Genomic DNA, 17,453 nt, shown 5'->3' on the forward strand with positions numbered 1-17,453 from the left:
GTGGGTGGGCGGGGCTAATTATGTTCTTGTGTCGAGTGAGAGTGGAAACTAATAATAGAATCCAGAATGTGAAAAATTTTAAAAAATAGAGCTAATCGTAACTTTTTTTGTTATACTATTTGTTATAAAATTTATTTCTTATTTCATGCACCTGACCTGACTTGACCTAACGTGACCTGACCTGACCTGACCTCTCTATTGTTCGACATAAACAAGTTTTAAATATTTCTGTGAATATATAAAAACCACAAAATACATTCTTAAAATAATTGTATTTTGTGAAACCAAAATTAATAATAATTTCCTTTTTTATCTAAGTGCATAATTTTTATACCGAGCTATTTTGACGAAACTGTAAAAACTGCTATATTTCAAGTAGCGGTTTTGAAAAAACGGTAGGTATTTCTGAAGAAACGAAGCCGAAAATGACTTCTGGACATCGAAATCTACAAGAAAATGTCCAACTAATTTTCGGAAATACGTAGTTGAAAAATGGTCCAAAAAGTCAAAAGTACCAAAATGATTTCACTACCCTCTATTTTCTTAGAGGGTATAGCATTTGCCAAAATTAGTCTTATCTTATCAAATACTAGCCCCCCCCCCTCTTCACATTCTAATGATTAATTTTACTTCTGTTCAGTATAAGATCATTCATATCATTCAGATCGGATAAAATCAATCACAGAAAAAGAGGCAAGGTGGGTGGGCGGGGCTAATTATATTCTTGTGTCGAGTGAGAGTGGAAACTAATAATAGAATCTAGAATGTGAAAAAATTAAAAAAATAGCGTTAATCGTAACTTTTTTTGTTATACCATTTGTTATAAAATTTATTTCGTATTTCATGCATCTGACCTTACTTGACCTGACCTGACCTGTTCTGACTTCTCTATTGTCTCAAATAAACAAATTTTAAACATTTCTGTGAATATATAAAAACCACTAAATACATTATTAAAATAATTATTGCAGTTTGTGAAACAAAAATTAATAATATTTTTCTTTTTTATCTAAGTGCAGAATTTTTATACTGAGCTATTTGGACGAAACCGTAAAAATTACTATAATTCAATCAGCAATTTTGAAAAAACGATAGGAATTTCTGCAGAAACGAAGCCGAAAATGACTTCTGGATATCGAAATCTACAACAAAATGTCCAACTAATTTTCGGAAATATGTAGTTGAAAAATGGCCGAAAATGTCAAAAATACCAAAATGATCTTACTTCATGAAGTACTAGCCCCGCCCACCCACCCTCTGTTTTCTTAGAGGGTATAATATTTGCCAAAATCAGTCTTATCTTAGCAAGTACTAGCCCCGCCCACCCACCCTCTATTTTCTTGGAAGGTACGTGATATGCCAAAATCAGTCTTATCTTAGCAAATACTATCCCCCCGGCCACCTCCTCTTCACATTCTAACGACTAATTTTATTTCTGTTCAGTATAAGATCACTCATTTCATTCAGATCGGATAAAATTAATCACTGAAAAAGAGACAGGGTGGGTGGGCGGGACTAATTATGTTCTTGTATCGAGTGAGAGTGGAAACTAATAATAGAATCTAGAATGTAAAAAATAAAAAAAAAATAGGGCTAAATGTAACTTTTTTTGTTATACTATTTGCTATAAAATTTATTTCTTATTTTATGCACCTGACCTGACTTGACCTAACCTTACCTGACCTGATCTGTCCTGACTTCTCAATTGTCCGACATAAACAAGTTTTAAATATTTCTGTGAAAATAAAATAACCACAAAATACATTTTTGAAATAACTGTATTTTGTGAAACCAAAATTAATAATAATTTCTTTTTTTATCTAAATGCATAATTTTTATACCGAGCTATTTTGACGAAACTGTAAGAACTGCTATATTTCAAGTGGCGGTTTTGAAAAAACGGTAGGAATTTCCGAAGAAACTAAGTCGAAAATGACTTCTGGTATCCAAATGTACAAGAAAATGTCCAACTAATTTTCGAAAATATATAGTTGAAAAATGGTCGAAAATGTCAATAGTACCAAAATGATCTTACTTTATCAAATACTAGCCCCGCCCTTCCACCCTCTATTTTCTTAGATGCAATGTCATTTGTCATTTGCCAAAATCAGTCTTATTTTAGCAAGTACTAGCCCCGCCCACCCGCCCTCTATTTTCTTGGAAGGTATATGCCATTTGCCAAAATCAATCTTATCTTAGTAAAAAGTAGCCCCGCCCACCCACCCTTCTCTCACTCTAGTGACTAATTTTATTTCTGTGCAGTATAAGATCAATCAATTCAGTCAGATTAGATAAAATTAATCAGTGAAAAGGAGGCAGGGTGGGTGGGCGGGGCTAATTATATTCTTGTGTCGAGTGAGAGTGTAAACCAATAATAGAATCTAGAATGTGAAAAAAATTAAAAAATAGCGCTAATCTTAATTTTTTTGTTATACAATTTGCTATAAAATTTATTTCTTATTTCATGCACTTGACCTGACCTGTCCTGACTTATCTATTGTCTCAAATAAACAAATTTTAAACATTTCTGTGAATAGATAAAAACCACAAAATACATTCTTACAATAATTATATTTTGTGAAACAAAAACTAATAATAATTTCCTTTTTCAATCTAACTGCAAAATTTTTATACCGAGTTATTTTGACGAAAATATAAAAACTACTATATTTCAATTAACGATTTTGAAAAAACGGTAGGAATTTCCGAAGAAACGAAGCCGAAAATGACTTCTGGATATCGAAATCTATTAGAAAATGTCCAACTTATTTTCGGAACTATGTAGTTGAAAAATGGTCGAAAATGTCAAAAGTACCAAAATGATCTTACCTTATCAAATACTAATTTTCTAAAATATGTAGTTGAACAATGGTTAAAAATGTCAAAAGTGCCAAAATCAGTCTTATCTTAGCAAATACTAACCCCGCCCACCCGCCCTCTATTTTCTTGGAAGGTATATGTCATTTTCCAAAATCAATCTTATCTTAGTAAGAAGTAACCCCGCCCACCCACCCTCCTCTCACTCTAGTGACTAATTTTATTTCTGTACAGTATAAGATCAATCAATTCAGTCAGATTAGATAAAATCAATCAGTGAAAAGGAGGCAGGGTGGGCGGGCGGGGCTAATTATATTCTTGTGTCGAGTGAGAGTGGAAACTAATAATAGAATCTAAAAGAAAATGTCCAACTAAATTTAGGAAATAGTTGAAAAATGGCCGAAAATGTTAAAAGTACCAAAATTAGTCTAATCTTAGCAAGTACTAGCCCCGCCCACCCACCCTATAGTTTCTTGGAAGGCATGTGATTTGCCAAAATCAATCTTCTCGTATATTGTTATTGGAGGAGTATCTACTTTTATAAAATTGAACTTTACTATTGTAAATTTTGGAGACGACGTCATCCCGGTCCGGTAGTTTCTGAGATTCTGTCTAATAAAAATTGACACAGACAGACAGACAGAGAGACAGACATACAACAGATAGACGGAAGCAGGAGATCTATTTTTCGTACTCTAGGGGTCATGAAATTCGGACAAAATGAGATAAGCCATTTTTTAATTAATCAAATATTTTGCACCTTTTAGACTGGATCTATCCAGCAAATATTTCGAGACGACAAACAGAATAAATTAATCATGTACAATACGATAATTTTAAGAGTATTTGTGGCGTTCCGCAAAAGGGTTTATATTAGGACAAGTCTTGTTCTTACTATACATAAACGACTCCTTAGATTAAAAAACACAACTGATTCAGAATGAAAATTGTCAGAATCACGTAAAATACCTAATTTCCATGGAATCTTAGCCAGGGAACACTGTAGTGATTGCAAAGGCGGCTGTCGGAACACTCCGGAAATCTTATCATTTATAGATATTTTTAACCGTATTGAACACACTCTGAACATAAAATCTGTTCTAAGACTAACTAAGTTGTAATCAACCAAATCTCAAGATTTGTTACTTTTGTGTAAAATTCCATTTATTGTAAATTTAAAATGATTTTTGTAAAACGTGGAAACAAAATGTGAAGGAAGGGGATTATATTTAGGTGAAGAATTCTTAACGTTTGTCTAAGGAACGGATTAGATTAAGTTTTGCGCAAACTTTGCGTCTCCAAGTAATTTTACATTTGTAAATTTGTAAATGTATATTCTTGTTGTAAATTCTTATGTTGGAGTCTGTTCGGTACACAAGACGCACTGTATTCACCTACTAAGTAGCATTAAGTGACATGTGCAAATATGTGCCTGCATATTTTAGCGCTAATAAAGCCATTATTATTATTATTGTTATTTTATCGCACGGAAAGTATTGAGTGAGACGAAAGCGAGGTCGTCGTGATCGAATCAAGTGTGGGCAGCGGGCAAGACTTTTTTTAATTATTGATTAGCGGCTGTGTGGAAAAGTAGGACCGTAGTGTACTTTAGCAAAAGAGTGCACGAGACTGTAAAAGCAATTAAATAGGGTATTGTTTACCGAAAGTGTGGCAGATTCGATATGCGAGGCTTCCTCGGTAGAAACAGAAGGGGGAGCAGGGGCAAGCCGGAGCGTGCAAAACAGCGATGGGTCGTCCTGCAACCTTAAGGAGAGAGAGACTATTTGCCGGAACGGATGTATAAATATTCCCGAAATCGGGAGTTTAACTCGTGCATCCATTTATCTAGATAACGAAAATCCAGTGCACGCATTAATAGTCCCAGTATCTGGAACAGCATTACATCTCACTTAGACGGCGAACTGTTACAGTATCAGGAAGGAAGCCTTTAAGCTAGCGATCTGCGATTGGATTGTCGTTAAAGAAAGCGAAATAGGCCCGTAATGCGTCCCTGTTGTATATAGGCGATGTATTGATGATGATGGTCGACCGTACCTCGTCGAGGTGTTTACACCGGCCGCAGAGAGCCGGTCCGGGGAGTGGCTTGCTATTTCAAGCAGAATAAACACATGGCTGTTTTCTTTGTTCCGGCAAACTAAACAACCATCCTGGAATCCAAACAGGCCGGCCAGTCCCAAATTCAATTTAGTCTTTGCATGTGGCTATATCGCAAAACGTCAACATCGCATCTATTGAGCCAACTTACAGGAAGCCATCTCAAAGCTGGAACTGGACCTTCACGTGCCCACACAACTACCTACGACCTGACGGCGATCGGCAAATACGCCGCAGACGTACACCTAAACCCTAACAACGGTAGACGAAAAGCAACTTCGCTTCTGACTGACGATAGACAACACTGTTTTGCTTTTGTTGCTAAAGTATTTGCGGTTTAGGCTAAACCGTCGCTTCTTCGTCTTTGAACAAGAACCAGAATTTTCAACAAGGAAAAAGGAACATTTTTACGTTCGTGCATTTACAGACGTCACCGATAAGAAACTAATCTAAGAAGCTGCATTATACGATGTCTAGTTAAAAGTTTGCTCGCCTAAGAATTGAAGGTTGTCATCAGAAGTAGCACGTCAATGTTTCCTGTCTGACAAACATCTCTAAACCTACCCTACATGACACCACAGCACAGACAAACGATTTACGTTGCTCGAATTTCAACACTTTTATCTCCTAATGCAGCAGTCACATTTACATTAAGAACCCGTTTTAATCCAGAAAATCAACTACTTTCAACACTAGAAAGTTTAAAAGACATCGACAACAACACGCAATTATTTTTTCTTGTGATAATATAGCTAATTAATTCTAAGGTGGTTTGTAAAAATACAATTCTTAAACGGCTAAGAGAGCAGCAAGAAGGCAATAAAATTGTGTACACATTTTAAACCATTTGCAAATATATCTCCTTGGGTAAAAGCTACTGATTGAGTTTGTTTTATGCCCCTTATCCCTGGTCCTGTGCGTAGGAACAGCTATTAATCAATTGGTGTAGCTTAACCCATAAAAAACACCAAAAGTTAAGTTTAGTTTCTTTTGCTACGCATACTCTTACTCTAAGTGTTTCCCCTAAAGCGTTTATTTAAATTAATTAAAGCAATTAACAACTATTCATTTCTAGATATCTTTGAGAGTCTGGAAATACATACATGGGGATAAGAATAGCATCTTATCCGATATTTTTTCCTCTCCGCTCAGTGTGTAAATGATGTAATAGAGTCTACCCGACGAATAGATAGTTTCATGTTTTCTCGACGTTTCATCACCTTTAAACCCTGAAAAAGTAGGTCTCGTGTTTCTGTCTGTCTGTCTGTCTGCCTGTCTGTCCAGATTTTTATTAGACAGATAATTTTCGAAATATCGTGTAGATGGCAAAAGTTACTAAAATTTATAAAACAATATACTCCGGCACTTGTGGTTTATGAATCCGTGTTGCGGTTTTACTTTCAACAATCACTTCATTGGAAAAATAATGAAAATTGTATAACAAAATGTTGAAATTATTTTTGAAATTGCTAATTTGTTTGAATGCTCTAAAGTCTTACAAAATGTTTAAACTATACTTGTTATTTATAAGTGTACCTATTTGTATAATAAATAAAAATAAAATTTTACAATTTTACAGGGGCAAGGTAAGTTCTTCCGAAATAACCTTGAATGAATTTTTTCTAATAATAATTCGCTATCAATAAGAATAAATAAATTTTTTGAAAATTTTTAAATGTTTTTTTTTGTTATCTTTATTGGCTACTTACGTCTGTATGACTTTTTGATAGTTAATATGGATACAAATCACATTAAATAGTTACTTTTGAACAAAAAAAAGTGACTTTAAATAAAACTGAAACTAAGAAAACGATGTCATAAAAATTCGATAAAAGCTCTCACTTCTTTGAGAACTAGTGAGAACTAGAGACATAAATAACACCCCTTCTCCGTCAGTAGTAGGTAATAGCAATCTTAAGCTCAAGTGTTTATTTATGTTTATACATTGAAAGAATATCACGTAGAAATTAGTTTGATTTGATTGAGTTTGTCTTCTCAAAACAAGAGCAAAATTATTAATTATACCACAATCGAACAAAATGTTCTGAATATTATAATTCTTATTTTATCATTATTAAATAAAGATATGCGTATTTTTCACATTTTCGAGAAAATGTTCTTAATTTGACCAATAAAAAATTTGTGATGACGTCATCGATATGGATAGTCTAGTCGCTGCATAAAAGAAAAGTAGTCACGGCGTTTTACCAATGCAAGAAAAAAAAAAGAATGGGCCACGGACACGTTCAAATCATGTCGAGAATACAACGTTATTATACCTTGCAAATATTTTTGCGAAAATTTGAACGTTTAGCGAAAAAACTGAAAGTGGATTCGTACACTACTGTGTAAACTTCGAGAAAACATAAAAGTGGCCATTTTCTTAATATGTGCAGTCATCTTTTTACAACAAGAAACTTAAAACATGTTTTGAATGTCGATTTTGCAATTACGCTCCGCCCCTCGGTCTGGCAACGAATGAAAAATTCATCACGGTTGAGATCGAGACGGATGGGTGGGGCTTCTCTTTTGGTTTTCTTTTTTAATTAAGATATTTAGTTTTCTTCGTGTAACACGATAAGAACGTATTTCACATGGTAATTTCTCGTAGAAATATAACGATTTGACATTTGCTCCACCCTTCAGCTTAGCGACGAATAAAGAAAATCATCAGAATTGAGATAGGGCGGGTGGGCGGGGCTTATATTTTGCCTTTTTTTCTTAATAAACACAGCCATTTTTTCATAACAAGAAACTTAAAACATGGTTAAAATGGTTTTTGCAAAGGAAACACAGATTTTGCAAGAATGGGGCAAAATCTATATTTTCTTATACAAATTTCTGTTTCAAACATGTTTTAAGTTTGATGTTGTAAAAAGAAGTCTGCAGATATTAAAACAAAAAGGCAAAATGTAAGCCCACCCACCCACCCTGTCTCAATTGTGATGATTTTTTATTCGCCGTCAACCAAGGGGACGAAAATTAACTGCAAAATACTTATTTATTTCTTTACAAAAAATTAAAAATGAGTATCGTGTTGTTGAAAGAATTCTATGTACATTTGGAAAAAAAGACAAAATATAAATCCCGCCCACCCGCCCTGTCTCCATTGTGATGATTTTTTTTTATTCGCCGTCAACCAAGGGCACGGAGCTTAACTCCAAAATACTTATTTCTTAACAAAAAATTAAAAATGGGTATTGTGTTGGTCAAAGAATACTATGTGTATATATTAAGAAAAAAAAAAAAGGCAAAATATAAGCCCCGCCCACCCGCCCTGTCTCAATTGTGGTGATTTTTTTAATTCGCCGTGAACCAAGAGGGTGAAGTGAACTGCAAAATACTTATTTCTTTACAAAAAATTAAAAATGGGTGTTGTGTTGGTCAAAGAATACTATGTGTACATGTTAGGAAAAAAAGGCAAAATATAAACCCCGCCCACCCGCCCCGCCTCAATTGTGATGATTTTTTTTATTCGCCGTCAATCAAGGGGACGAAAATTAACTGCAAAATACTTATTTCTTTACAAAAAATTAAAAATGGGTATCGTGTTGTTCAAAAGATACTATGTGTACATATTAAGAAAAAAAAGGCAAAATATTAACCCGGCCCTGTCTCAATTGTGATGATTTTTTTTATCCGCCGTCACGTCAACCAAGGGGACAGAGCTTAACTGCAAAATACTTATTTCTTTACCAAAAATTAAAAATGGGTATCGTGTTATACAAAGAATACTATGTATACATTTTAAGAAAAAAAGGCAAAATAGAAACCCCGGCCACCCACCCCATCTCAATTGGGGTGTTCTTTTTTAATTCTTAGAAACTTAAAACACGTTGAAATCGGTAAATTTTGTGAGGAAATATGGATTTTGCCTGCCAACGAATGAAAATTTCATTACTATTTAGACCAGAGCAGATATGGAGGGCCTAATCTTTGGCTTATTTTTTTCTTAATATACATTGTATATTGGCTCACGATGAATAAAAAAATCGTCACAATTGAGATAGGGTGGGTGGGCGGGGCTACATAGTTCGTGAAATAATTTAGGTCTTTAATCTTGGAAGTTCATCGTGCGATAGTCAGACAACTAAATATTTTTAATTCCTATTGTCCAACATTTTTATTTCTACATTTTCTTCCAACTAGATAGAAAATTTTGGAATATTATTACGGGAAGTAAAAAATGGTGCAAGATTATTTGGAAAAAACTTACCTTGTCTCTGAAGTACAGTTCAACCAATCCCACTTCTTTGAAAAATTATAAAATTTGATTGTTTTTTTTTTGGGATAACTTCTATAAATTGAAAAACATAGATAATATCGGTTACAGTGTAAAAACAAAAATTCCGAGTCGGCGACTCTAACCACTTGCAGGCGAGTGTAACGGCCGTTGCATTAGTATTAGTGTAAATGGAGAAAAACTCAAGGCGGATTCATAAACCACAAGTACAAGAGTTTGTTATTTGATAAAATTTAAGTAGTATTTACCGTAGAAAGTGTTGAAAATCTGTCACTGCATTTGTGATAAGAAGTTGCCATGAGATAGCAATTATCTCTTGACCGGAATTATCGGTTGCCTATTTATTACTGAAAAAGCTTAAGAAAGTTGGGTTATAATTGACATTTGTGACAGGCGACGAGTGGTCATCAATCATCACAACGAGGCGGCAAAATTCACGAATTAAAAGCCAATTTGTTGTCAAATCTTCTATCACCTTGGATTTTATTTCATGTATATGTTACATTGTCGTTTTGACTATTTTTTTATAGGTAGTGATTTTATTTGTAAAATTCGTCCGGCTTCCTTTGTTAAACGTGAGAGAGAATATTCGAGGTGCTTTTAATTACAGCAACTGAACCTGAACGCTAGGATGATTTTTGTTTATTATTATGTTTATTGAATTTTTCGTCACAAGGCAATAAATTTATTTTATAACTATAATCCACAATATGCGCAATCAAATATTTATTGAGCTACCGATAATACCTACAACCAAAAAAACAGACTAAACGTGAGTAAAGATGAAAATAGTTATCTATTTGACAGCAACTTGACACGGTTTTAGTTTCAACGTAGGTATCGATTTTTGACAAGCGAACTATAATACGTCAAGAAGCACTCACTTGAACTAGTAAGTGATGTCCCTTTAAATTGACTTTTATGTTTGACCGAACAAATTGGCTTAATGACGTATTGAGGGTTTCGTTGATGTGTAGTTGACATAACTGAGGTGTTTAGTTAGCATCATCTGCATCCGACGAAGCTGTAAGAATAGAAGCTATATATAAGAAAACAGAAAGGGTCAAAAATGCAACGTGTTCAAAATTATTTGCTTACTTTCCATTCAAAGTGGATTACGAAGGATAAAAGTTGGGGAGAAAAGTTTGAAGGGAATTTATTGACGACACGTTTCATTTATAAAATGTATCGTTTAATTAGAGGATCTGAATAATTCGTCGTCGCTTGATTTGTTCACGCGCTTCGATTATAAAATCTGATCACGGAGTAGAAGGAAGAAAATAATTGGCTAACAACATCAGTCAATAGTGCGTCGTTCACACATGCCTTAATGCACTGAGTTCCCTGTACGATCGATAACATATTGCATTTTCAATGTAGCAATTTACAACACGTGTTGTGTCGTGGCTTCTTTATGAATTTTTTGTTATATGGCTTTTGAACCATTAGAGTTTGTCAAGTTGCGTTAAACATAGCGTTTATAGAATAACGTGAAGGTATCTTGAAAGTTTCTGTTTTCAATTTAAAACAGCGGCGACAGCTCTACGACAGAGGAAGTTCACAGAATTCACATTAAATTATATTTAAAACCGCTTTTTAATTTCGACATTAAGAAGTTGAGGTGCGAAGTGAGCAGAAGGCACCTGGCATTTGTTAAAGTCTTTAATTAAAGTACGAGCCGAAAACAAAGAATGCAAAATTAGCTTCATTTCTAATTATACCGCGCAAATATCTTAATTTCAAACAGGGAAAAACTTTATCGAACACATCTATCAAGTCGAAAGCTCTCGTTTAATTTATAGTGGGGCGAAGCCGGTGTGGCTCCGGAGTACAAAGTATACAGCCAGCAGTCATACACCGCACCACATCTAAATACTCAGTATCCTGATTCATACTTATTGGAGACATCTGGTCCAAACTCTTTCAATTAAGATGAAAAATCCGAGTGCATTAGTAAGGGGCGAACTGAAAGGAGCAGGGGCGGCCCATCACAGGTCTTGATTAGAAAGGACAGCGTTCTGTCTCCGATCTTCGATTCGCGTTTACAAAAGGCGACAAAATCCAACGGATCATTTTTAATATTCGAATTAATAAAGAAGTAATCTTCGTCCAACTCCAAGCAATCAACAAATTTAATACATATGTCGCTGTAAACTGATTTCTCTAATTAAATCAAACGAAACAATTATTTAACTTTTTTGGTTTAAAAAATACAATTTGGTGACTTTTAGAATCGTATTTAGTTTTTATGTAGGTATTATTACGTACTGAAGTGCCAGTGTGACTGTGACACACTGGATTTACGTCATTAAAAAATAAAAAAAAACGATTTTTTTCATGTTTTTCCTAAACTGACGTCTTACGGACAGCCAATTTTGACTATGACATTTTAGTTTTTTTTTTTTAATTTGTCTTCAAAATATAGGTCAAGAGAGACTTTTTTCTGTCTATGAAAAAACTTCACACAAAAATCTACTTCTAATGTTACATTTCTTTTTCTGTAGACCAGGGGCGGATGCGAACATCTGGAAATTTGGAAATTTCTAGAAGCGCCAGTAGCCGTGGTACACCAGAGCACCGTTGCTCGAATCCAAATTTTATATACATACTTTTAAATGAAGTGAAATACTTCAAAAACAAAAGGGGTCCCTTAGATTATTTCAAATTACTTTAAAAAACAGACACAAGGGGTCTCCGAAATTCTTTGAAACTACTTCAAAAATAAAACCCACGGGATTCCCGAGATTCTTCCAAATTACTTCAAAAATAAAACCCACGTAGGTCCCCAAGATTCTTTCAAACTACTTTAAAAACCAGACACAGATTATTTACTACTACTTCAAAAATAAAACCGAAGGCGTCCCCGAGATTCTTTCAAATTACTTCTAAAAAACAACACTCACAAGGGGTCCCCAAGATTTTTTCAAACTACTTCAAAAACAAAACAAAAAGCGTCCCCGAGATTCTTTTAACTACTATTTCAGAAATAAAACCACTTGGGTTCATGAGATTCGTCCAAATTACTTCAAAAACTAGACACAAGGGTGTCCGAGATTATTTTAAACTACTTCAAAAATAAAACCCAAGAGGTCCCCAAGATTCTTCCAAATTACTTCAAAAACAAAACTCACGGAGGTCTCCAAGATTCTTTCAAACCACTTTAAAAGCCCGCGAGATTTTTTCAAACTACTTCAAAAATAATCCGCAAGAAGTCCCCGAGATAATTTACTAATACTTCAAAAATAAAACGTAAGGAGTCCCTAAGATTCGTACAAACTACTTCAAAAAAGAAACCCAAGTGGGCCCAAAGATTCTTTCAAATTACTTCGAAAACTAGACAAAAGAGGTGTCTGAGATTCTTTCAAATTACTTCAAAAACAAAACTCACGGGGGATATCCAAAATTCCAAAATACTTCAAAAATAAAACAAGATGGGCAGCCGAGATTCTGTCAAACTACTTCAGAAATGAGACACAAGATGTCCCCGAGATTCTTTCAAACTACGTACTTTAAAAAATAGACACAAGGGTTCCCAGAGATTCTTTCAAATTACTTTGAAAAAACAAAACTCACAAGGGGCCTCCAAGATTTTTTCAAACTACTTCAAGAACAAAAGAAAAAGGGCCCGCGAGATTCTTTACACTACTCTTTCAAAAATAAAACCCAAGGAGTCCCCGAGATTCTTCCAAATTACTTCAAAAACAAAACCCACAGAAGTCCCTAAGATTCTTTCAAACTATTTACATCAAAAACCAGATAAGTGGTTTCGGAGATTATTTCAAACTACTTCGAAAATTAGACACAAGAGGTCCCCGAGATTCTTTAAAATTATTTCAAAAACAAAATTCACGGAGGACCTCAAAATTCTTTCAAACTACTTTAAAAACCAGACACAAGAGGTCTTCGAAATTCTTTTAAAATTCTTCAAAAACAAAACAAGAGGGGCGCCCGAGATTCTTTCAAATTATTTAAGAAATGAGAGAAAAGAATTCCCCGAGATTATTTACTGCTATTTCAAAAATAAAACGTAAGGGGTCCCCGAGATTCTTTCAAACTACTTCAAAAAATAGACAGAAACTCTTCCAAAATACTTCTAAAACACAAAACTCATAAGGGGTCCCCAAGATTTTTTTCAAACTACTTTAAAAACCAGGCACAAGGAATCTCCGAGATTCTTTCAAAATAAAACGCAAGAAGTCCCTGACATTCTTTCAAACTACTTCAAAAAACAGATCCAAGTGCTCCCAGAGATTCTTTCAAATTACTTCGAAAACTAGACACAAGAAGTGTCCGAGATTCTTTCAAATTATTTGAAAAATAAAATTCACGGAGGTCCCCAAAATTCTTTCAAACTACTTTAAAGACCAGACACAAGAGGTCTTCGAAATTCTTTTAAAATACTTCAAAAACAAAACAAGAGGGGCGCCCGAGATTCTTTCAAATTACTTAAGAAATGAAAGAAAAGAAGTCCCCGAGATTATTTACTGCTATTTCAAAAATAAAACGTAAGGGGCCCCCGAGATTCTTTCAAACTACTTCGAAAAATAGACAGAAACTCTTCCAAATTATTTTTAAAACACAAAACTCATAAGGGGTCCCCGAGATTTTTTTCAAACTACTTTAAAAACCAGACACAGGGAATCCCCGAGATTCTTTCAAAATAAAACGCAAGAGGTCCCCGAGATTCTTTCAAATTACTTCAAAAACAAAATTCACGAGGGGGTACCCAAAATTCCAAAACACTTCGAAAACAAAACACAGATATATTCCCGAGATTCTTTCAAATTATTTTAGAATGAAAGGGTCCCCGAGATTCTTTCAAACTACTTCAAAAAACAGACACAAGTGGTCCCCAGATTCTTTCAAATTACTTGTAAAAACAAAGCTCACAAGGGGTCCCCAAGATTTTTTCAAACTACTTCAAAAATAAAACGTAAGGAGCCCCAGGCATTCTTTCAAATTACTTCAAGAATAAAACCCACAGGAGGGTACCCAACATTCCAAAATACTTCAAAAACAAAACAAGAGGGGCACCCGAAATTCTTTCAAATTACTTCAGAAATGAGACACAAGAGTTCCCTGAGATTCTTTACTACTACTTCAGAAATAAAACCTAAGGGGTCCCCGAGATTCTTCCAAACCACTTCAAAAATAGGCACAAGGTGTCCCCGAGATTCTTTCAAATCACTTCTAAAAAGCAAAACTCACAAGGGGACTCCAAGATTTTTTTCACACTACTTCAAAAACAAAACCCACGGAGGTCCCCAAGATTCTTTCAAACTATGTACTTTAAAAATCAGACACAAGGAAGCTTCGAGATTCTTTCAAACTACTTCAAAAACAAAACCCACAGGGGGTTTCCAAGATTCCAAATTACTTGAAAAATAAAACAAGAAGGGGACCTGAGATTATTTCAAATACTTCAGAAATGAGAAACAAGAGATTCTTAAGATTCCTTACCACTATTTCAAAAATAAAACCCAAGGGGTCCTCGAGATTCTTTCAAATTACTTCAAAAACAAGACCCACAGGGGTCGATGCCTGAGTTCAAATTTTATATACTTTTAAATGAAGTAAAATTTCGGCCTATAAAGCGCTGGGTCAGCAAATTCGATCCGCCTCTGTTGTAGACAAAAAAACTTATATTTTCAAAAATTAAAAGAACATATTTCAGTGTCACTTTTAAATATATCTTGCAAAGGACTACAGTTATCCAGTTTTTCTGAATTTAACATTAAATTTATTTTCAAATGTTTTTCGTTTAAATATTTTTAATGGTGTGCGTTCATGAACACAAAACCTGTGGGCGATATTGGGACATATTCTAATAAATTCAACAATTTTGCTGAAATCTAGCTTAAATGACAAAAACTTCACAATAAGTTGAAAATGTCCATTCTGAAATTCATTAAGCTGGATCAAACTGGTCAATCAATTCCTGCAGTGTTATCTCGCAACTTTCCTGATTTCCTCTTAATGCTGCTAAATCATTTTATTATATAACTGAGTGTCCTTAAAAAAATAGCTTCAAATTTGTGAAAATCAAAACAAAATATGTTTAAATCTCTCTGTGTGGGCATCAACAGCTCATGAAAAAACTTCTAGTCCCATCAGTGTAACTAAACAACGAATTAAAGTCACGCTTTACATGCACGCACAGATATTTAATTATAAATGTGTCAAGCTAACTAATAAATTTCAAATTATCAACACTACACTAAAACTTGTAAAAATTCCACGTTGTGTTGTTTCTACAGACAAAAATAATCTTATCAAGATGTCATTTCTTGACTGGCAATCAATCAATCTTGCCGCGTTATTAACGTTAAAATTTTGACAGATATGTAACAAACGCCACTACGTGTCAGTATCAGATCAATAACAAATTATTCATTTAAAAATTGAAAACTATCATTGGACGCTGCTTAAGGCTAAAAATGTTTGTATATTTGTAATAGATTCTTCAAAAACGTGTCAAAATTTTGTATTTTAAATACCTGTTCGCCATCCTCGTTATGCACGCTATCGTTAGGGGTAGTCGCAGCTGATGGTCTTTGCGAAGTAGAAAGGTTAATCGCACCATCCCCATCTACGTCTTGCTCCATCGTGCCATCATCCTGCAACAACATAACGTGAAAATGTGATGTGTTTATGCGTCCACTGCGTATATATCAAACTATATCTGATTATATTTTTCCGCTTCAACTTCATCGCAACGAATATAATTTTATATAGGGCGTTATGCCAACACGCACGAATTGTAAAATCCCTCTGGGCATCAAGACACCTAACTTGATTTTATCGGTCTCAGGACACTCGTCCATTTGGGATAAGAGTCCTCGGCGCCATTCACAATCCTGAACCTAATTCTTAGTTTTTACGACTATTAGTCCTCAGTTACTAAATGTTGCCTTATTTTTGTCTTTCTTGTTGTGTTAATATACACTTTCGAACGACAAAAATGATCTTTTTTTATAATTGGAATCGAGAAATATTGACCATATTCGTTTCGCCAGATATGTATATTTTATATATGAAATCGTTGTTCGAAGGAAGGAGATAAGGTGCCGACATACAACTGGCCCCTCGTGGTCATTTATTCCGTTTAAAGGATAATCTGGATAATAGGTTCGAGTTATCTTCTACGCGCTACTGGTTTATACGAGACTGCTGTGTTATATTGCAGCCGTTCTGGAAAAGACATGGGTTATATTGATAAACTGCGTTTGAATATGATTATTTCTCTCATTACCCGTCTTAAACCGGAGCGTTCTTTACCCATACACTTCCAAAACACTACAGTACGGTCAAAAGGATAACACATATTATAAAAACGTAATACATCAAGTTCAAACGTACGATGCGTATTAAATGCTGATTTTAATATTCGTAAAACGTACAATTAGGTTTTACGTTTTACGTTTCAAGCTTAGGTATAGGAAAAATATGGCCAGTCGAGAGTTTCTCTAGTCGGCCTTGGTTAAAACAGGTTCAAACAATGACGAAATTGTTTTAACTGATCAGAATCAACCTGTCATTGGTTCCAAGCTGTATTTCGTGGTGGGGAATGAATACCGTTGAGCGTCTACCTCCATTGCAAGTAAAGTGCTGTAAAATCAGGAAACAATTCCTTAAAATTGTAAAATCACCAGTGGAACTTAAGGTAAGTCAACACACACTTTGTACGTGTACTTTATATCTTAATCATTTAGAACAGAGACGGAGTGAAACTGTTTTTATGCTTTATTAGCTATAGACGTAGATCAATTAAAAATTTCACAAATGGGCCAAAATCGTTTGCATAATTTAGCAGTTAAACACTCTGGACGGTGCAAGTTTGGCGTCTTTTGTACATTGCTAGCTTGAATAGACAGTATTTTTACGAATTTTCGTCTGGTGTAAATCTGGAACTGTACAACGTGAATCTGATGCTCGATCTAGGGACCAATTTAAAATCAGAAGTGAAACCTTGTAATTAATTTGATTTGTAATGAGAACTTCGCTACCTTTTCTTAAACCCCGGATATTCTTCTTGTTTTTTCTTTGTTAATTTGGCGCAACGTTTGTTACTGTGCTACACGGTCGAGGTGGCGGCTAGTCAATCTTTTTTTTGCGAACCGAGAGATGAAATGGGATGGAGGTGCAATCACGTTATCAAGATACAAACAGCTCGTGCACTAAAGCACCCTCATTTCTCAAAACATCCACAATAGTGGTTCAAGTTGATTATCGGAACTTTTCTCCTTTCACATAGTGACTCTTGACGTCCAATAAACTA

General features: G+C 34.6%; 2 protein-coding genes across 5 annotated transcripts in view; one reads left to right on the forward strand and one right to left on the reverse strand.

The window, feature by feature from the left end:
- The window catches only part of LOC135141394 (gastrin-releasing peptide receptor), a 130,078-nt gene that overhangs the window by 46,020 nt on the left and 66,605 nt on the right, over window positions 1–17,453 (forward strand). The window lies entirely within an intron of this gene.
- The window catches only part of Foxp (Forkhead box P), an 86,840-nt gene that overhangs the window by 34,512 nt on the left and 34,875 nt on the right, over window positions 1–17,453 (reverse strand). For all 4 annotated transcript variants that reach the window (XM_064072165.1, XM_064072166.1, XM_064072168.1 and 1 more), the window contains exon 3: window positions 15,673–15,792. In XM_064072165.1, coding sequence (XP_063928235.1) covers window positions 15,673–15,780 — 108 coding nt within the window. In that variant the 5' untranslated portion in view covers window positions 15,781–15,792. The remainder of the gene's footprint in view (window positions 1–15,672; window positions 15,793–17,453) is intronic.

The sequence above is a fragment of the Zophobas morio genome, unplaced genomic scaffold, assembly GCF_036711695.1.
Source record: "Zophobas morio isolate AGI-343-1 ecotype UQ-CSIRO unplaced genomic scaffold, CSIRO_AGI_Zmor_V1 ptg000044l, whole genome shotgun sequence".
Taxonomy (NCBI): Eukaryota; Metazoa; Arthropoda; class Insecta; order Coleoptera; family Tenebrionidae; genus Zophobas; species Zophobas morio.